This window comes from Ochotona princeps, chromosome 5, assembly GCF_030435755.1.
Source record: "Ochotona princeps isolate mOchPri1 chromosome 5, mOchPri1.hap1, whole genome shotgun sequence".
In the NCBI taxonomy this organism is placed as follows: Eukaryota; Metazoa; Chordata; class Mammalia; order Lagomorpha; family Ochotonidae; genus Ochotona; species Ochotona princeps.
In genome coordinates this window covers 72,641,060-72,663,052 of record NC_080836.1, presented here as the reverse complement: position 1 = coordinate 72,663,052, position 21,993 = coordinate 72,641,060, and the positions used below count along the sequence as shown (strand labels likewise).

Sequence of the window (21,993 nt, the reverse complement as noted above, 5' to 3'; positions counted from 1 at the left end):
CCAATAATTTCTAGGATCGCTCCTCAGGTGTGTCTGGTATCAGTGATGCTGTCACTTCTTCATTCTCCACTTCTCCTTTTCCTCCTTCCAGGAAAGCTTCAAGTTTAATTCCATCCTTCTCCATCTTTTCTGATTCATGTTTTAATATTATCAGAGTGTCCTACTTTTTATCTGTCCATTTCTCTGAGAACCTTTAAGTATAGTGATATACTTTTTAAAAAAATTTGTTTTTTTTTACTTTCTGTTATTTATTTATTACAGTCTTGACATAATTAGGGTAAAAAGGTTCAAGCACTGCAGGAAGATGGGCAAAACAATTAGTTCCGTATTGTTTCCTTAATATATCTGGTGTAAAAGGGGATTTTAAGGGAGAAGTCCCACCCAGTCTCCCACCCACCCCAGGTCCCAGATGTGGGGCATGCTCCGAGGGTCTTGTTCAAGTGGTTTTGATAGTTCAACAGTTATAAATTGCTGCCAATCTCACCACTCTAAGCACGATGAGGTCGTTGAAGAATCCACTGATTTACATAGTCCATCTTAGAGTCTCTGTTTGCCCAGTATTTTCATTGCCAACATATAGCTGAGGTGGTTGATTGACTTGTTCTGTCTTCTGTCTTTTGATGGTTAGGATTCTGAGTCCAGAAGCTCGATTGGGGGGACCCCCAAAGAAACTTTGTCTGAGGTATTCCCAGGCCAGATTCTTGTATGTACTAGCAAGCACAGGGCCCGGCACAGTCCATTGCCCTGATCAGCTGTTGGTTGCAATTGCTGGATTGGTTCTGTTTTCAGTCCCTGTCTTCCACTGGAACCAATGGGTGTTTGCAGTACAGCCTGGTTCTGCCCAGCACATACTCGGCCCTCAAATAAACCAGTGGGAGCTGCAGCCTAGTCAGAGCAACCCACGATAACTCCCACCAGGCCCACCCTCTACCCTGGTTTGCCAGTATGTGTGGCAGACTAGACCAGTCTGTCCCACATCCCATTTGGCTCTTGTACATGTCGATGGGTGTCTGTCTAGCCACCTCAGCCCCTGTCCTAGTTTTTGTGCCCTCCCGTGGGGAGTGGTAACCCAAGAGGGAGGTGCCCACTGTTTCCCTCCCAGGCCTCTCCCACTCCCAGATTATGCACTCTTCAGGTGGTTCTGTGGCTTAACTTGACAGAACTAGCCCCCAGTGCAAACTTCTGCCAGCTGATGCTGTGGCTAAGCCCCCAACAACCCTCATCCACTTTAATTATAGATTGAACCAGTAGGAATAATCAGCCCAGCCTGGTTTTTCCCTGATCTAGTCCACATGAGGCACACAGATGTTGTAGCCCTGCCTAGTCTGGTCTACCCTCATCCCAGTTCATGCTCTCAGTAGCAGCTGTCCAGCAAGGGAACCACCCCTTATTCCCCTGCTGATTCTGCCTCCTCCCTTCCTGATTCTCTAAAATTTTGTTTTATGACACAGTTTCATATGCTCTGGGATTCACCCATCCCCCTCCCCATGCCCTCCCCTCATGTTGGATTCCTCCACATTGTTGCAGTAGTACAGTTCGTATCCAGTCATGATTCCTTCATTGCGAGCATGTACATGCATAGAGTCCAGCATCTTATTGTCCAGATAAGTTCAACAGTTTTCTTGGGAGACCATTCCTGGTCTGAAAATAGAGCTGGCAGAATATCATCCCCTCCAATGAAAAGCCACAACATAATAACAACAATTTACAACATCATGGAGTTAATTGACATGGCATTGAGTGACCAATATGTTAGAACATGCAAGTTCTTATCCAGATCCTGTGACTACTTCATTAACATTTCAATTTTAGTTTATACACAACCGGTTGCTATACACCTTAGAATGTCTATAGGGTACTGTTCAGCTATCTCATGTCTATTTTCATTTTTATATTTAGCAGCTTATAGTTTTGAAGCATGATTTTTACTGAACTTGGTGAATTTTAGGTTAGTCCAAACAGGCTTATAAATCTAACAAGGCATATGTTAACAATTGAGGCACAGAACAGTTTCAGGAGGGGTGTGCAGAGAAATCTTCAATGCCTTAGTGAGGAGTGACTAATCTTTGTGTCCTACCTAGTAAGGTATATGGGAGTCCAAGCTGACTTTTTCCTGTCTGTTCTAAGCTTTCCTTATTGGTCTCTGTCTATCTGATCTGATTTTTTTTGTGGGGGTGCTACGGAGCGACCCTGATAGTCATTGTAAGAGAGGGTGGGGATCCAAAGTTGGAACTAAGTAAGGACCAGAGAAAGCTCCTCTCTTGAGTCCTGAAGGAAGTTTACTGTTTTTCTGTTCCTGAGGACCGCTCAGGACTCCTGGCTGTTGTTCCGATGACATTAGATCCTGTGAGGAAGGAACTGGGCTTCTTCCATCCCATGTGGGAAATCCGAAAGGGAGTGGATAACCTCAGAGTTCTTGGCCTATGAGGTCACTCCAATTCCCCAGGTCTCCTTGGCAGTTGGGATATAGCCCTTGGTGCCCATGCTGATAGTCCCTGATGAGGATCCGGGAGTCTCCAGGGTTGGCATAGAAGCCTCCTCCTGTCTTCCTGCTCCACTCTAGGGTCCCCCCGCTGCTCTGTGCATATGGCCCCCTGTCAGGAGGCTGTCTGGATCGCTCTTGGATCCCATTGTCTGTCTTTATAGTTTTTGCTAATGTCTAATGCAGATTTGAGTCTGCTGTCTGTAAGTTACCTGTTATATTCTTGATAGGTTACACTTAACATCTTCCTCACACACTCTAAGAAAGTGGAAGATTTCTCTGCTCTCCCGACCCTTTACGGAATAACATAGGGTATTAAAAGCATATTGAATTTTTCAGTTCTTTGATGTAGATCATAAGCAATCTGCCTCACATTGATTGTGGCTCATTGGTTACATCACAGTATCTTATTGCATGTGGTTATTACACGTAACCTGAACTAGTATATGCATTTTGTTTCTTGCCTTTAGTTTCATTGAATTTTGTAATTGCTGATCACTCTTTAAAAAAATCAAAATTGATGTATTCAGGCATTGTTGGCAATGTCCACAGGCTCTCTGTGGTTCATAAGTGCCTCCATTATTTTTTTCTTCTCTCGTTTTTCAGAGTAAAGATGGGAAAAGTCCACTTCACATGACAGCTGTCCATGGAAGGTTCACTCGATCCCAGACCCTCATTCAGAATGGTAAGAGAGGTGCTGCTGGGGTTTCGTTGTTTGAGGTTTGTTGATCCGACTGGATTTGGCTGTCAGTGCCTGGATGCGGGAGTTGATGTCTATTTTATAAGCATGGTTTCATGCATCCCTTTGAATGCTCTGCTAAAAATGCCTTGTCAGATGCATCATAAACTTTTAACTTATATTAATGAGAACATAGAACAATAGTTTCCTCATTGACTTCTCAATCAGGTGAAGAAACAAATAATCAGCATGCATTTTCTAACAGAAAAATCTAATTTTAGGTTTTAGAATTGGTTATAGTTTGCTAAATTAAAACCCATTAAGCTACTTAGGCAAAGGTGAAAAGGAGGGGGGTGACTCCGAGGATTACAGGTAAATGCATGGTATAAAGGATGATAAAATCATTGCCTTGACAGAGACCTTGGTAAATCACCTGCTGTAGTAATTTTCCAGTCTCACAACACTGTTTTACTTGAACCTTTGGGTTGTCTATGAAGGCCAAGTGCTGGGGAGTGTCCCTGTACCTCATGGTTCTTGCAACAGTTAGTATTGGCTGTACTCTGAGACTGGTTTGACTTTAACAGCTCCTACTATTTTAACAAATCTTTAGCAACCATTTTTTTTAAAGCAACAACCAGGCTTAGTCCAGATCTTATGTTGACATTTCAGGTCACTTCAGCAGTTATTTTTTTCCAAAGGAAAAAGAACCATTTCACATTTTATTCGGAAGCACTTTGCAATGCTCCACGGTATGTAATTGACAGAGAAACGAACACCACGGATTGTTCATCACGTGGGAGTTTCATTCATTTGAAACATGAGCGTCTGCTCTCCTCAGGAATACCTGTGCGAAAGCCATCCCAGGTGTCCTGGGCAGAGGAGGATTTTTAAGCAGGGGCTCACCATCCTGAAAGGCCCTCAGTGGGTTCCAGTCTTTGGTTGGAGCTCCTTGCCTAATGAAGGCTCCCAGGGGCCCAGAACCTCCCCCATGCCCACCATTATGCTCCTTCCTGGCCGAGGCAATAGTCCTGGCCGAGGCAATAGTCCTGGCCTGATGGGCTACAGGCATGCCCTGGAGACACACCAAGCAAACAGGCTCCGGCCACTTTGCAAAGTAAGGCTACCCCCTACGCGGTCTTCCTGCGCACCACTTTCAAGTCCTCCCAACTAAAACCACCTCTATTAAAGTACCCCACTTCAGCAATTCTAAACTGTCTTCTGTTGATCCACGTTCTGCTTCTCCAGTCTCTTTGTTCATTTTCTTCTGCCTATGTTTTCTTATCTGAGGATGTTGGATGATGCACAGTTGGATTGTTAGTGGCACTGAGTTTATGTCTCTGGCACTTATATCATAAAAGCAAAAGATTGTCTGACATTTGGATTAAAGACCAGCCAGTGAAATTATGCTTAGGAAGCAAAATACCTGTGGCAAAGTACAGAAATTTATAAGCAATTCAATGGAGCTGTCAGGGAAAATAAATCTTAAAAACTTTCCAGTGATCCAAGGAAGGTAAAGTGGAAATGAATTGCATGAATCCTGTGCCTCTGGCATCATTTCACTGGAAGGGGTCACTTTCACTGTTTTATTTTGCTGAATGTTCTACCTTCTTGAAGGCCAAACAAAACTTTTTGAAGAAATGTAGTGTGAATTTAATCAATGGACCTTAGTTCTGTAACATAAAAAAAGTTTTGTTCCTTATTAAAACAACCCAGAGTCAAGTGCCAGAGTCAAGGTTGGAGGAAGAACAGTTTTAACCTCGTAAGTACTGCCTTCCCACAGGTCCATTCCTGAGTGTCAGACACGCTGGTCCTCTTCTTGCATCAAAGCCATGATCCATATCCCTGCTCATGTTGATATTCTCATCCCAGCCCCTGGGACCTGCTGGCTGTTCTGAGCCTTCCAAGAGCCATCCTGCATGTGATAAGACTTTCATTACCCCCTTAGACATTCTTGGCAGGGTTTGGAGTTGAAGAAAGACCTGAAGGAGACCCTGTCTTATACCTTCTAATCAACAGCTCTGTGGTTCAGAGGCTGTCTTGTTTTTGGCTGGCCTGACATCTTAATTTTGGCATGAGTAAGACCCGGCAGCATAAACTGAGAAGACTGTATTGGCTGTAATAAATAACCCACTTTTGTGTAATGGTTAAAACTTACATTGATTGTTCATCCAGTGTAGGCACTCAGCCAAGTACTCATGTAAATCCTTTCAACTACCCTATGAGAAAGAAGTCTTCCTAGGGGCTCCATTTTACATACAGAGAAACCAGGACAGTGTGGTTGTCATTTGTGTTGGAGAACAGAGGTCAGAACAAAGACTGTCTCACATGAGTCTGAACTCCAATCACTGTGCTTACGCATGTATTCTCTGGAACAACAGTGATATTTGGGTATCCCATATATACAAGGCACTCACACTGTGGTAGTGTTGTACCCACATGAGAATTGCAAGTTCTTTCATCTGACATTTCAGAAAATGTCCTTGGGGAAAAGAGTAGGAAGTTCTTTTTCCTCTTGTTTATGGGCTTCCTTCTGGTAAGAAACCTGCCTCTGCAGGGATTCACGTGCTAACGTGGGTCACAGCACAGCAGCCACTCATCTTTCGTTCAGGAACTGGTACATTAGCACCAAGTGCGCTCCTGCAGCACACCAGGTGTTGTTTTGTTAAATCACTCTGGTGTTTGGATAGCCTTGCTCTGCTTCTCTGGCTGATGCCAGTCAGGGTTGTTAGTTCCTCATAGCAACATTGCTACCTCAGAATATTTCAGCTCAGGTAAGACAATTTCTGGGGGAAAAAATACTGTCTTCTTTCTTGGTAAGCAAAGACTACCTTTACTGTCAAAATATGCTTGTGGAATAAAGTTACACTCTCACTTGAGAGAGGAAAAGGAACTAAATTAAGAAACAAATTGGGGGCTTGGCACGGTAGCCTAGTGGTTAAAGTCCTCACCTTGCATGTGTTGGGATCCCATATGGTCACCAGTTCTAATCCTGGTGGGCCCTCTTCCCATCCAGCTCCCTGCTTGTGGCCTGGGAAAGCAGTGGAGGATGGCCCAAAGCCTTGGGACCCTGCACCCAATGGGAGGCCCAGAGGAGGCTCCTGACTTCTGGCTTCAAATCAGCTCAGCTCTGGCCATTGCAGATACTTGGGGAGTGAATCATTGGATGGAAGATATTCCTCTCTGTCTCTCCTCTTCTCTGTATATCCGCTTTTCCAATAAAAACAAGTAAATCTTAAAAAAATAAAGGCAAATTTGCATCAGGAGGCATGTGATCCAGCCATTTGTACTCACCAGCTTTTTTTTTTTTTTTAGAAATTTGAATTTCTTATTCTGGCATTTTAGTGTACTTTAGTGTACATACACTGAACATAGTATTTACTATGTCTTATGATGGTATAGTTCAGCTTAAACATGCCTTGCGTTAGGTGAATATAATTAAAAATGAGCATAAAGCAAAAATATGAAGTAAATTGGTAGATTCTTATATGTGATAAGTTTCTAATGAGATGTACTCTACAATACACATTACAGCTTTCCATAATGAAGTAGAGCTTTATAGGATAACGAGGAAATGGCACCCCAGAATAATTTCTGTGCCTCAATATTCCATGTTTCCTAAAATGTGTTTGCCCATCCAAGCACAAATACACACATGTATTTTTCTCTTTGCTGTGCTTCGCACGTTGCTTCCTTACCTTTTCATGTAGATCTCTTTAGTTTTTCCTTTTTTAAAAGAGTATTCATTTATTTGAAAGAGAAAGAGAGATCTTCCCTCTACTGGTTCATTCCTCAAATGGCCATAATGACTCTTGCTGGGAAGGCTAAGACCAGGAATGAGGTAGTTGGTGCCATCATCAGCTGCTTTCCCAGACTCTTAGCAGAGAGCTGGGTTGGAAGAGGAGCAGCCAGAGCACGAACCAGCGTCCATAGGATGCCAGGGTCATAGGTGCAGCTTTACCTGCACCACCTTAGTAATACTGACACCAAGGCCCTTCCTTTTTAATTGAGATAGATCATTCATACACCATAAAAATCACTATCTTAAGGTGTACAATTCAGTGGTTTTAGTACTTACAGGAGGTTGTACAACTGTCACCACTGTCAGATTCCAGAATATTTCATCCTCCCCCTCCACCAATACCTAATTCTCTCCTCCAGCACTGGAAACCACTAATCTACTTTCTGTCTCTACAGTTTCTTGAGATCCTTGACTTGGATTTCTGTTTGTTTCAAGTAACTAACATGGAAACAGTCAAATAAGTCTCAAATAGGGGGTCCAGCCTTGAGATGCAGCTGGTCCAGCTGCAGTTTGGGATGCTGGCATCCCATTGGACACCAGTCTGAGTCCTGCCCACCTCACTTCCAATCCAGTTACCTGCTAATGCACCTGGGAAGCAGGGGAGGATGACCAAAGTGCTTGGGCCTCTACCGCTCGTATGGAGGACCTGGATGAAGTTCCTGGCTCCTGGCTTATGGCTGGCCTCGATCTTGTCATTGTGGGAAGATACATTTCTCCCTCTCTGTCACTCTGCCTTTCAAATAAATACATCTTTAAAAGGAGCAAAGTAAACATCAAGTGAATCAGGTATCTATTTTTTAAAAGATTTATTTTTATTACAAAGTCAGATATACAGAGGAGGAGAGACAGAGAGGAAGATCTTCTGTCTGATGATTCACTCCCCAAGTGACCTCAACGACCGGTGCTGCACCCATCCAAAGCTGGGAACCAGGAACCTCTTCTGGGTCTCCCACGCGGGTGCAGGGTCCCAAAGCACTGGGCCTTCCTCAACTGCTTTCCCAGGCCACAAGCAGGGAGCTGGATGGGAAGTGGAGCTATCGGGATTAGAACCGGTGCCCGTATGGGATCCCGGGGCGTGTTCAAGGCGAGGACTTTGGCCTCTAGGCAACGCCTCCGGGCCCTGATATCTATTTTTTAAACATGGAACCTTTCCAGTATGGGAGACATGAGTCATTCCTTTGTCAATTCCTGAGTTCTTGCAAGATGAAAGCTGTATCAATTAAATCACCAAACAAAAACACAGGAAGTATCTGTGACCCATTGTTATGGAGACATGGATAATTCCCAGAATATGTTAAAGGCCATTAAGAATCAAGGCATGGAAAATCACAGATGTGCACAGGATTAATCAACAAAGCCCATAGAAATTAGTTCACAGAAAAACATAGACAAGCAGCCCTTGTATAAGAGGCTCAAGTTCCTTTCTCTAGCCGGGATGTGAATGGAAGTGGCTCTGAGATACAGTTTTCCTTTGAGAGGGCAGATATCCAAAAGCCTGGGAGGACCCTGTGGAAGAGACACACCCATTGAGTGCTGGCCAGGGTGCTGAAGGAGGGAGATTTGGCAGAGTCTACCAAAACCACACACTCAACTGCCCTGCTACCTAGAAATGTGCCTTTTAGGATTTTAATCTGAAAATCTGTCTCACAAATTTGAAGTAGCATGTGTATGAGGTGGTCTCCACTGCCTCATTGCTAGTGATAGTATGTTATTTATCCTCTAGATGTTTGTCCACAGAAGACGAGTGTACAATGGAAGATGGAAAAGTTGTACTACTTTTAATATTGACCTCTCGGAGAGAATCCCAGGATTTAATGTTACATGAGGAAAAGTGGTTTTGCAACAAGAAGCATAAGCTAAGGAGGTGATTGTGGGTGAGGACGAAGTGGAAGGGTAGGGATAAGGGTAGGAAATGTTTAAAACGGTAATTTAATATTTGAAACCTACAAATGTCTTGCACTTTAATAAAATCAAGTTGAAACCTGATTAAGTTGAGGAAACAAAGTGAATCTAACTAAGTCAAATTGACAATATGAAGGATCTTTAAAAAGATCATGGAAATGCATGTTATGAAAAAACTATGAGTAGATTTTTTGTGCAGAAATAACATCTTGTTTTACATTTTTCCTACAACATTTTTGAAGTATTTGCTTAACAGAACACACAATAAAAAAAACTGAGATAGCTTTTGAAAATATACGAACATTGTTACAGGACACTTTTGGGGCAAATAGAGTACTCATACACTCAGAAACATCATCACACAAACAGCTGGTTAATTATGAAGAAGAGAGGACATTTTGCATCAGCTGGTTCTCTGCTTAAATGCCTGCCACAGCCAGGTCTAAATCAGGCCTAAGTCAGGAGCCCAGCACACCATTCAAGTCAAAGCCATGGAGGAGTACAGGGACTTGAACCATCATCTGGTGCCACCCAAGATACACAGATTTGTTTTGCAGTAGTGGTAAGATATTTATAAATTTATCACTTAAGTTTTTGTAATTATACAGTTCAATGGCAATAAGTACATTATTGTGTAAGTTGTCACTATCCATTACCAGAAATTTCCTGTGTTCTCAAACTGTAACTCTGAGCCTGTTGTAAGACATCAAGCTTTGCATCATGTAACAGTGAAGAAGGTCAACCTGTATGTCTTTCGCTGCAATGCACTGTGACTATCAGGACAACCCTGAAGCATGGGATGTGCTGTAGAACTCCTGGATTAGGAGAATCTAAAACGATAGGACAACCAAATGATATCAGAATCTTTGGATCACAGATTTTCAAATTTTGGGGGACAACTGGAGAAACTAGAACGTGAACTGGGATTGACAAAAGATTGTTCTATGTCCAGTCTCTTAAAGATGTTAACGAATTGTGATTATGCATGAGAATGGTTTTGTTATTAGGAGAAATATGCTTGGGTGAAATGAGATATCTAACTTATTTTTAAAGAGCTCCTCAGATTATTGAATAGACCAGTTATGCTTACAAACCACATGCCTACAAAAAGAGAAGAGGAAAAATATAAAACGAAAGGTTTGGGCAAAAGGAAAAACAAGATAAAAATATTATTTAAAAATAAGTGTGAATAATAACATGATAGCTTATAAATACAGGTATTTACAGTTTATACTTCATGTTGTTACTCATTTTACCCCCATATTTTAAGCTGGGTAATCAAAGTACATAAAATCTTTTCCTGAATACTCTATTTCCTTTGATTCTTATGCTTTAGTGTGAAGTTTTCACAGGCCTTTAATTCAGCAGGTAAAATTAAAACTGAATGTGCCCTCAGTATTACATTTTGTGGAATTTGATTACATTGCTCACTCAGAGGAGGAAGCCAGTCATGAGATATTGAATCCTTAAATAAGATATCATATGCAGACTCTTCAAAAGCATTTGCAATAGACTTTCATTTATGCAGATATACTACCGCTTCTGTAGATGGTAACTGGATCCCTTTAAATGACATGTTTGTTGTACTGCAGACCAGAGATGCATGCTGCAGTAGAAAAGGAGATCAACATTTGGTCAGCATGGGTGGTGAACACAGAACCTAGAATGGGAATCCTGAATCCTTTTGTGTTACCCTGAATTTAAATGTCTCTTTCAGGAGGTGAAATTGACTGTGTGGATAAAGATGGCAACACTCCTCTCCATGTGGCTGCAAGATACGGTCATGAGCTTTTGATTAACACCTTAATAACCAGTGGAGCTGACACAGCCAAGTAGGTTGCTGCTAAAATACAGTGAAATAATTGCCATATGTGGGAATTCTTCCAAAGGGACTTGGCCATGTGATAGATAGTTTCCATTTGTTCTGATTAAGGTGGATCTGGATTATACTAAACACAAATTATAATTGAAATAAATTAATCCTTAGTAACAGGTATGTATAACCATTTTAATTTAGTTGTATCAGAATGAGACCTAGGCTATGGTTTTAATTGAGTAAACTAGAACTTTATTCCTAACTCGGTTTAACAACCTCCTTCCGTCTTTTCTAATGTTTTGTATAAGTGTGGTAGGAAAACAAATAATTAAGCAAATTCAGGATTTATTCAGAGTGCTTGGTTAGTTTTGATATTACAGTTAAGGATACTATGAGTAGATCTGCTATGTATGGAGGAGTGACCTGGTTTCATTTTACACTTCAGTAAAAATATATGTCATTCCAATAAGTAGCTGGACTCTATGCTTGGTATATGTTTGCAAGGAAGGAATCTTGATTGAATTTGAACTGTAATACTGCATCAAGGTGGAGGAATCCACCAGGGGGGAGGGGCGTGGGGAGGGGTGGGGGGGATTCCCAGAGCCTATGAAACTGTCACATAATGCAAAATAATTAATAAAAAAATTGTATCAAGAGTTGAAAGTAGATTTTCTGATACTGGTGAATGACTTTAGAACAAATCTCTTAGCAATAATTAAGAAGCTGAATATGTCAATGGCTGGATGACATGGATCTCACTAACTCTGCATATAGATAAATAACATATATATAAGCATATATAAACTTAAATTTGTAAGCATATGTTAAAATATAAGCTTGAACAATCCACTAATAAAGTAACCTTATTTGGAAATCACAAAAAACATATATATATATATGTCATTCATAAGGGTCTGTCACAATACTAGGTGCTTTGGGGAACTTCAGAAGTACCCTACGTGGAGGATATAGGAGGACGTCCAAGGTCCCCTAGGATGAATAACCATACAAGTCTATCTAAAGCTCTCAAGGAAACAGGACATAAATGACAAAATGTTTGAAGTGTCAAAAGGAAGGAGAGAGTGTTGAAGAGTACAAGAGAGAGCACACTGGACTCAAGTGTAGCATGTTAGGAGTCTTTATTGTCCAAGCTTGGTAACAGCACCTCCCCAAAACTCTAGGAGCCACTGCATCAAGCTGCCAAAGTCAGGGATTTTTAAAGCTCTCACCGTCCAATCAGATTGAGAGCCATACTGAACAAAGTTTTTACTCAATTAACTAAGTAGCTGGAGGCAAGAAGGGAGCTGCCGGAGCCCAAAGTTTTCCTGTAGTTAACCTAACCTAGTACAGTAGGAAGCATGAGGGGCCAGGTGAGTGGAGCCTCCAGAGTACTTTCCACTGTCAATTGTTTTGAGTAATTCAGAAGACAGGAGGGGCAAGGGTGCACACGAAACCTCTAGAGCTGGTTTCATGCCTTTAATGAACTTGAATGGTGTGAGAAGAGGTGGGAAGGGTGAGGTGTGGAAACTCCCATTTCTTCGTGCTGTCTGCTGTCAATTAACCTGTCAAATGGGTGCTAGCCATGAACCACTGTGCTCCATCACAGAGAGCCCAGAGGCGGTTGATACTTCCTGAAAAGGCTTCAAAGAAGTGGTGAACTCTAGGTAGATGTTGGAAACTGAGACTAGTTTGAGCAGAGCAGAGGGTGGCAGGCATCCCCAGCAGGAGCAAAAGAGTTCAGGTTGCACCTCAGAGGAGAACTTGGCCAGACAGAGTAGTGGAGTATCAGATTGTTGGGTCCTGCTCAGAGGCAATACTTTGTGGGAGTTGGAAGCCCAGGTTTTGGTGGACACTCCTTGTGCTTGGCTCCAATCCAAGCTGCTTCGCATATGGGCTGTGTGACCATTAGTCTGTTGTTCAATCCCCATTTTTATGTTTCCTCATTTGAAAAATGGGAGTGCTAATAGTGCCTATCCACAGAATTTTTCTGAACCAAAATGACTTAACTATTTGTAAAGTTTTTTGGCACATGGTAAAATCTGTATGAGTATGAGGTACGTAAGTATGTCTGCTACGATTATTTTAAAAAGGTAATATGTGTGAAAAGCTCTTTGAATAATACCTAGAACATAGTAAGCTATAAATAGTAAGCTTACATAGTAAGCTAGCTATTGCGTTACTACTTAAAAATACATGGTAGAGCCACATTAAAGAGGTCCTTAAATGCTTGAATAAAGACATTAGCTTTGATTACAGGGTTGGTGAGTAGCACATACTAGCAATGCTATTTTATCTGTAAAATATTGTGCAGTAGAATTGAATGTTTTGCTCTAGAATGAGCCAACGTTTAAATGGTCCAGGAAAGCTGTGGCAGAATCATTTTTAAAATCAGATTCACTGGAGATCAAGTACTGTGAATTGACATGAGAGATGTAGAGAACTCTGACGGCTTTGCAGTATGTAATGATTTACCTTCATTAGTTTAATACATTAAGTTGAGCTGTGTGCCAGTGAACTTTGGGGCTGCCAGTCTAGTGGTTAAGAAAAGAACAAGAGGCAGTGACTGTCATCTTCTAAAGGATTGTTGTGATGGAGCTTTTGGACAAGGCTGTGGGAACAGAACCAGCAAGACACTGGATTTCTAGATCCTCCAGATGATGTGACATCTCAGCCAAAAGAAGAGTGGGTAGAGTTGTGGTTTAAAAGGAGAGGGGAAAAAGCAAGGAAGGGCATTCAAGAAAGAGTGAACAGCATTGCTAAAGAACATGTTGAAAGCAATTCTTAATGTTGGGTCATCTGGTGTGTGTAGGGGAATGGAACGAAGTGACGTGGAAAGGCAGAAAAGCCACATTTCCAGGGACTTTGAATGTCCCGCCAAGGAACTGGACTCCATTCTGAGGCATTCAGAAGCTATATGAAAGAATTAAAGGTGGATTTAGGATGGATTGTGTCTAATGATCCCATTTGTGTTTGAGGAAGGTTACTCTGACAGCCATTTCAACCTACTGGCCACTGTCCAGACTAGAAATTCTTGGCAGGCTCTTGCAAATGTCCCGGGAAGGAAAGATGAAGTCCAGGGATAAGGACGAGGCCAAGGGCCCACAGAAGGAGATTGCTGTGTTAGTAGTCAGGTGTCTCTTCTTGGCAGAGAAAAGAATCTGCTTCAAGCCAAAGGGCCTGTTGTAAAGTTGGGCTGCTGCAAACACTACAAGAAGTGTCTTGGTTTTTGGGGGGAAGAGTCCACATTCAGATTCTGGAGAATTTCTACAGGTTCTAGAGTTCCAACCTAGGCGGAGCTGCCCAAAGGCAGAGATAACATGTTCAGTGCTAATTACACAAAAGTGAAATATCTAGGCACAGACCAACTTTACCTGAGTTATTCTCCTTGGTGTTTCCTTGGGGTATTTTCAGTGATGTTTTATTTCAACTTTACATTATTTGGGGAAATTTTAGTCAATAGTCAAGAATTTTTTATTTTCCTCTGAACCTGAGTTCATTTTAGGAATAAAATGAACTTGGCCCAATAGTTAAAATCCCTCCCTCCATGCCCCATTTATTTATATAGTCTATTTCCTTCTAATTGTTTTGATTTCAGTTTATGAAAACATGCCATGAAGCAAATGGGCCTTAGAAATGGCATTGTTGGACAAGGCTGTGGAGTAATTCTTACTTCTGTTGGTGCTGTGTATCTCAGGGATCCATTTTTGGAAACCATTTGCCCAGGCTTAATGAACCACATACACTTCCTTCTGTCATAGCGTGTCTGAGCATAAGACCTGCCACTTGTCAGGGAAGTGATTTTGTGCGTGTGTGTTTGTGGATCTATGTACGTGGGAGGAAAAAAAAAGCACATGAGGGGAAATAGCAGAATTGGAGGAGATTAAATTTTCCGAAAGTCCTTTGGGAAATTACTGTTCTTTGGGTTTCATACAAGTTTGTGTAGTGTAACTTACTAAAGAGGAAAAAGAAAGCCTTTCCTTCTCTAAGTGTATAAATGAACAAGTAGCATTTATTCAAATAATCCATCTTTAATAAACAGTATCCTCAAATATATTTTTACAAATGTCTATATGGCAGGTTTTGTCATTACATTATGAATTTATTTGAATATTATGGAGAATTTTTGATGCTGACCATGTTTTTTGTTATTTGTGCTTCTCTGAATGTAAGTCCAAGCACTGTCTGTAACTTGACTCAGCGTTCATGTAGCTTCAGTGGTGTCAGAGCCTTTGGTTTCTCTTGAACTTGGTTAGGTTGGAGACACTTGTCTTTTTTGGTTTGTAATTTGCTTTCCGTCAACGAGTTGTACACACAGGCCTTTTTCTGTCTCAGCTGCAGCAGAATTAGAAATATAGACCTGAGGATAACAGGCTCAGCTTTTCATTCAGTTGGTACATTGTTATTAAAGGTCTGTAAAGTGTCACTCAGGGTGCTAGGCTCAGTGGTTATAGAAATCCCTGCCATCAAAGAATTTATAACCCACTGAGGGCAAGAATTAAAGAAGGAATTTCAATTCTGCTTATTGAGTGTAATACCAGAGCAATTTTTTGGTGCTAAGCAGTATGATGAATCGTGTCTGGGACATTGAACCCTATGTAGCAAAGCCAGGGAGACCTCCTGCAAGCAGCTATGCTTAACTGAGGCGGCAGAATGAGTAACAGTTATTCAGATCTTGGTACTAAGAGTCAGGCATCGTAGTAAACTTATCTTTATGATATTATTCCTTGAATATGTATAGACATAACACTAGAGACATAAGCTGCTTAGAATTAGGACACTAGTATATTAATACATTTAAAAAATTATGAAATAGATGCAAACAGAAACCAACAGCACTTAGATAAACTGCCTGTAGTTCCGCAACAATAGCCAGTGCTGTTGAATGCTTCCCTGTGCTAGACACTGCTCTTGGTGCTTACATGTAAGTCACAGCAACCCAGTGGGGTAGGTGCTGCGATAGTCCTGTCCAACAGATGAAGCAACAAGGCACAGAAGAGTTGGTTGCCTTGGCTTAAGGTTGCGGAACTAGCGAGGGGAAAGAATGAGACTTTCAGTGTCCGAGGCTCAGGCCCTGAGTATGTGGCTTGAGCCTCTCACCATAGCAAATGATGCGGCATCACAAATGATATTTGCCCCAGGCAGATCTTCATTTGCTTAAGATTATGATCTGTTGGTCAAAGTAATAACTCTAGAGTTCAGTGTAAAACACAGGAAAGGAGGTTCTGCCATGGCTCCAACAGAGTGGTAAGACAATGCAGTTGACACGCAGTGCAGAGGCCCCTATTCCTGCTACTCCCAATGTCAGGCAGAGTGCTCACTACACAGCGTTATCATTGGCCTTCTTAAGGCCCAGACATGTCATTTGTCAGTTTATTTCATCTTTGTTCTTTTCCTGTGGGCCCATTCTGACACTACACAAGCAGTATTGTGAACCTAAAGACAAACAAGGATACTGAAATTTGGCATGGTTTAAGAGGAGGTAAAGGGATCATTCCAATGAGCCAAAATGTTCCTGTATACCCTTTATTTTAGGGTATCACTGGGCGAGAAAGAGAATGTAAGAACTTTCACAGAGAACTCTTGAGAGCCCACAAGTATCACCTCAAGGGATGTACTGGCTGGATTGAGAAATTTTGAACAGCAGGGGAGAAGGCTGAGAGAAGATGATGTGAAGAAATTAAATGTGCTAATTAGGCAACAGCAGATCCAGAAGGAGCCTGTCAAATCACCTTACAGTGTTTGGACTTGATTCAAAAGGAACCACGAAAATGTAGGTTGCTAACAGCAAGGATCAGGTCTCATGGCTGTCGTGATACCAAATGCCTGTAATTTAGGGATATGTCATTTGGGGCTTTTTTTTCCTTGCCCACTCAGGAAGCTTAACTAAACCAGTCTACTTCCCTGGGAGAGTTATGAGGAAAATGTTACTGTAAACAACATGGACAAATAGAAGTTCCAGCTGGTCAGAATTCATTTTCCATGTTTAAGAAATCGCATATCCCCATTGGTAGGCAACTGCCTAGGTTGCCTTGTACCTAGGCAAGTGTTACCCTGCTGGGAGAAGAGCAGCCAGTAGCTGGCGGGCATTCTGGGCCTGGTTAATGCCAAATTTGTAGTAACAACACAAGTGTGCCAGCATAGTTTCTTACCTTCTGTTTTTTTAATGTTAGGAGGGGAAAATATGGACTGCAGGGCCAGGATGTGCCAGCTGGCCACCAGGCATCAGGGTAGGTTACTGGATTGCCTGGAGAAGAGGTCTAGCGATGTATTGGAGTGGAGAGTGGCTGCAGGCATGTTTGACAGGGAAGGAATGACTTCAAGGACTTCCAGGAATTGGGCCACTGCACTTGCAAGTAGGCAAGGGAACTGAGATGAAATGGTTCGGAGGGGGAAAATCCATAGGGCATGTCTGGGTCAGGCCAAGGCACCTGCTCACATGGGAGACCTGATTGTGCTGAATAGCATCACCTGCTGAGTGCTGGCACACACAAAAGCTAGAGCTGGGAGGCATGCCTGGCTGGCCTCAGCCACAGTGCCTGGAGGTATCTGCAGCAGAGAGTGGGTCCCCTCAGACTTGGCTGTAGCAAACACCAGAACACGAGACAACCAGATCTTGGGGGCAGATTCTGTAGGGTACTCATGAGCTCACCTTTGTGGGACTATGACACCCACTGGTTTACAAGGAGAGCTGGGGATGGTGACAAGCCATGCCAGGCTGGACCACAAAACTCACATGAAAGGAGTCCACCTGACAGTTATGGAAGCTGGAGCTTGGAGGAGGCCAGGCAAGGCCAGGCTGCAACACCTGCTGGCACATGCAAAATCCAAACCTGAAGACAGGCCATGCCAAGTAGGGCAGCTGCCCCTGCCTGCACACATGGGATCCAGGACTGGGAGTAGCCCTGGATCTTGGAGAACTTCCCTACTTGTCCCCAGCTCCCTCTGGGTAGCACAAGAGTCAGGGACTGGGACGGGTCAGGCCAGGCAAGGCTGCAGCACTAGTTAGTATTTGTGCAGGCTGGGTCTGGGGACAGGACAGGCTGCCCCTGCTGGCATGCAGGAGAGCCAGGACAGAGGGTGTGGACTGTGCCAGGATGGGCTAGCCTGCAACACTTGCTGATGAGAGCTGAGACTGCAGGCAGGCCAAGCCAGATTGGGTCAAAGCAGCTGGGAATGGGCCTGGTAGGGGAGCTCTAGGAACTTCCCTGTTGGGCAGAGGAAAACAAAACATGTAAAGGATAGCATAACTGTAATAATATTATAACACATATATTCCATTAATGTATTCATCATCAATACTTCTAAATGCCCTGGCCATTTAACACCTCTGTTTTTAGGTAATTCAATACAATTTACATTAGCTAATTATTCAGGCTTTTCATTGCTAAATATACACCATAGAAGAAAAATATTCTAATTTTAAATGTCTAATAAAATTGTTTGATACATTTTTAATTCCATAATCAATGAAAGGCTATCACCTCAATGCAGATTTTGAAAGTGAATTAATGTAAGCTCAAGAACTATTGGCCTTTGAACTTGAATATATAATGTACTTCAAGAGCTGGGGCTGCGAGCACATGAGGCTGGGCAGGGCTACAGAAGCCACTGGCATGCTAATGTAGTTATTTATTTATTTATTTGGTACGTTTCCACAGGCTCTGGGATTTCACCTCTGCCTTCCCTAACCCCCTCCCTTCTTTCCCTACTGATTTCTCCTCTGGTATTACAATGGGTAATTCTTCATGAACAGTCATAACATTACACTATTAAAATGTAGTTTGACAGCAAGGAGTAAACCTTGCCTTTTCCTCCCCTATGGCTACAGGAGAAAAAAAAAAACCTGGAACATTTGTCCCACCCACCTGCCTCTATACCTGACTCATCCGTAATCAGAGGCCCACATGGGTGTGCATCCTTCTCAATTATGTAAATAATATGAAAAAGAAAAAAAACATTTTAAAGAAATGCATATAATTTTTAAGGATGTATAAGTTGATAACAACACCAAAGACCACAAATTGTCAGTTACTAAGCTAGTAATCATTTCAAGACAGTAATAATGGAACTCTCATGTATGCTAAAAGCTTAGTAGGTGCCCCATGCACTGTTTAGCACTTGGCATCCATTATCTCAATGAGACCTCTCAGTTGCTTTCTAACACAGACATTAAAATTATCTTTGCTTTCTGGATGACTGAACCATTATGTACTTTCCAAAGATCAAATAGCTAGCAAGAGGGGCAACTAGGAGCCCATCCTAAAGTTTCTGACCCCATTCTCTTAATCACAGTGCTCTTTATGACACAGCCTAAAGGGGAGGGTTTTGAAAAGACTGGCTATAGGAAGGGGCAGCCAAGTCTTTCAGATACCCAGCAGAAAGCTTGAAAGAACTGATAGTCTAATGATGCAAAATCCCCTTCTTCACCTCTAATAGCTTTGGAGGACAATCTTTCAGATTTCATTTATTCTGGGATAACTGGGTAGGAGATGCCAGCTAAATGCCAAATAAGCAACAGCTATTACTGATGTGTTCCATTAAGCTAATGACTGGTCAGAGAAATGTGACAGCCTAACTGGAGCTGCCTTCCCTTTTCCTATCACTTACATGTTGTTAACGTTGCATTTCTTGGAATCTTTATTCTTTATCATCCTTGATCAGACCTGATGAAATAAGGATGGTGCTGCTGCTTTGATCCAGCTAGCCAATTTCTAATTTTCCTGCTGAAGTCTTTATAATCCCTGCTCCAAAAGCAATCCTATTTGATAACAAGTAAAAACAGTAAAGGAGTATTTTTTTAACTAATGAATGACTTGTGAAATGACTCAAATTTTGGATTCTGCTTTTCTTTGCAGTTTTGGATTGAAGTTTATTTTTACTGTTTAAGCTACATAATATCATATTCAAGTTTGAAAGCCAGTAGTTCTTGAACTTACATTAATTCAGTTTCAAAATCTGCATTGAGGTGATAGCCTTTCATTGATTATGGAATTAAAAATGTATCAAACAATTTTATTAGACATTTAAAATTAGTATACTTTTCTTCTATGGTATATATTTAGCAATGAAAAGCCTGAATAATTAGCTAATGTAAATTGTATTGAATTACCTAAAAACAGAGGTGTTAAATGGCCAGGGCGTTTAGAAGTATTGATGATGAATACATTAATGGAATATATGTGTTATAATATTATTACAGTTATGCTATCCTTTACATGTTTTGTTTTCCTCAATTGTTTTCATATAGAATTTATTTTCTCTAATTCATTTGCTTGTATTGCTTATATAAGGAAACATTTTATGTATCTTTAAATTGTGTATATATAAGTATATATACATAAAAGTGCATGTATATGTGTATATGTGTATGTATATATACACAAACATATATATATATGTGTACACACACAGAGTGTAAATGTATTTAAAATTATTAGGTAAAATCACTGTAGCTTGAAAGTCCACATAGACAGCAGTTTTAAAACCTGTCATACGTTGTTTTTTTTTTAAATAGCATTCTTCCTTTGCACGAAGAGGGAGCAATATAAGGCATATTATGAATAAAACAGCTTCTTTTCCATCCCCTGAGTCCCTCCTCTTCATGAGCATCAAGGTTATCACTGATGCAATTGCTTTCCAGAATTTTTTTTCTTTTTGAAATGATGAGAGCAGCAATTACAAGCATTTCCCTCCATGACACTGCCTGGAAGACAGGCAAATTGAGTCTCTTGATGGATGCTTGCTATTATATGCACTGTGTTGGAAATCTGCATGTAGGGAAAGGAAATTAACAGAATGAAGACGGAACAAAACTGCCTGTAAACAGAAGTATGTTACCATAGAAAGAGTGCTGGTTAATTGTTGACCGATTTGGATTTCACAAAATCATAAATATCATGAAAAACCTGTGGCTGTGTAGAAATCTTCACACATTCACAAACACATAATAAGCATCATGACATTTGAGATCACTGACACAGTTCACATATCCAAAGCTTAATTAATTCCGATCATACATCTTTCTTTATGAAGCATCGAATCTGAAAATGGATCCCTTTGTGCCAGAGAACAAACTTGGGTAATTAATGCTGCAGACTATAAATAGAGCCGCATAGTTGCTTGTGTTATGCAGCGAATTTTAGGAATTGGAAATGTACTACCTGAATATTTGAGATGTTATGAATAATTATCGCTATGTAACAAATGGTGAGACACAGGAGTTGCCCGATGATTCTGTGATAAACTCTAACATACAGCATGGGTCCTTGTTTCAGTGGGGAAGATGAGGAGGGTTTAATTCTGAACACCCAAAATGCTGCCCTCGGGTGACCACCTATCCATCAAGAGACTGTTCTGAGGACTACGTTACAGTTGAAGTGGGGCTTCAGCCCAAGAAATGCTTATCCAGATCTTTCCCATAATACTTTTAGGAAAAATATGCTGCATTTATACAATATAAGCAAAGTGATATTTTTTTGCTCCTTTCTGTTTCTGTGACTTGGGTTGTAGTGTGGATTAATGAGTAGTATAAAGTTTGTTAGGGGATGACATCTCACCTGAAAAAGTAGCTATCAAGTAATTAGCAAGCATTAGGGCATTCTTAGGTTTTTATAAAGATTTATTTATTTTTGTATTTGAAAGGCAGAGGAAAATGCAGAGGGAGAGAAAGGGATAGAGAGAGAAAGAGGCCTTCTCTGGTTCACTCCCCAGCTGGCTGCCACAGCCAGGGCTAGTCCAGGTTGAAGCCACAAACTCAGCTTCATCCGTCTCCCACATGGGCAACAGGGGCCCAAGTACCTGAGTCATGTTCTGCTTGTCTAGGTGCATTTACAGGGAGTGAATCTGAAGTGGGGCATCCAGGACTCAAACCCAGTGTTCATATGGGATGCCAGCATTGCTGATGGCAGCTTGCTTCATTTGTGCCAAAATGCTGCCTCAGCATTAGTTTTCATTCTCATCCAAAATTTTATTTTCAAAGGTATAATCATTATTAAGTCTTAGTTAAGCATCTGGCAGGTGGTATAGACCTATAATAAATATTTATTACAGAGTTACTTGTCCAGGTTGACAGCTTGTCTTGCTCAATATTGAAATCTCTGGGACTTAGCTTAAACTTTAAATGAAAATGCTCCTTAATGTGTGAATAGATGAATGTACGCATGGATGAAAAATACAGTTGCTAAACAAAGAAAAGGAGAGGGAAATACATTTTAAAGAGTTGCTGTTTGTGTGAAACAGATTTTTCTTAAAAATATACACTTCTAGGGTTATGGCTAATTTGGAATCAGTTCTGGGACTTTTTTGAGGATGAGAAT

The 21,993-nt window shown here is 41.3% G+C and overlaps 1 protein-coding gene across 9 annotated transcripts in view; it reads left to right on the top strand.

Moving 5' to 3' along the window:
- ANKRD44 (ankyrin repeat domain 44) overlaps positions 1–21,993 on the top strand; it is a 304,874-nt gene that overhangs the window by 192,452 nt on the left and 90,429 nt on the right. For all 9 annotated transcript variants that reach the window (XM_058664770.1, XM_058664775.1, XM_058664771.1 and 6 more), the window contains exons 9-10: positions 3,089–3,167; positions 10,580–10,694. In XM_058664770.1, coding sequence (XP_058520753.1) covers positions 3,089–3,167; positions 10,580–10,694 — 194 coding nt within the window. The remainder of the gene's footprint in view (positions 1–3,088; positions 3,168–10,579; positions 10,695–21,993) is intronic.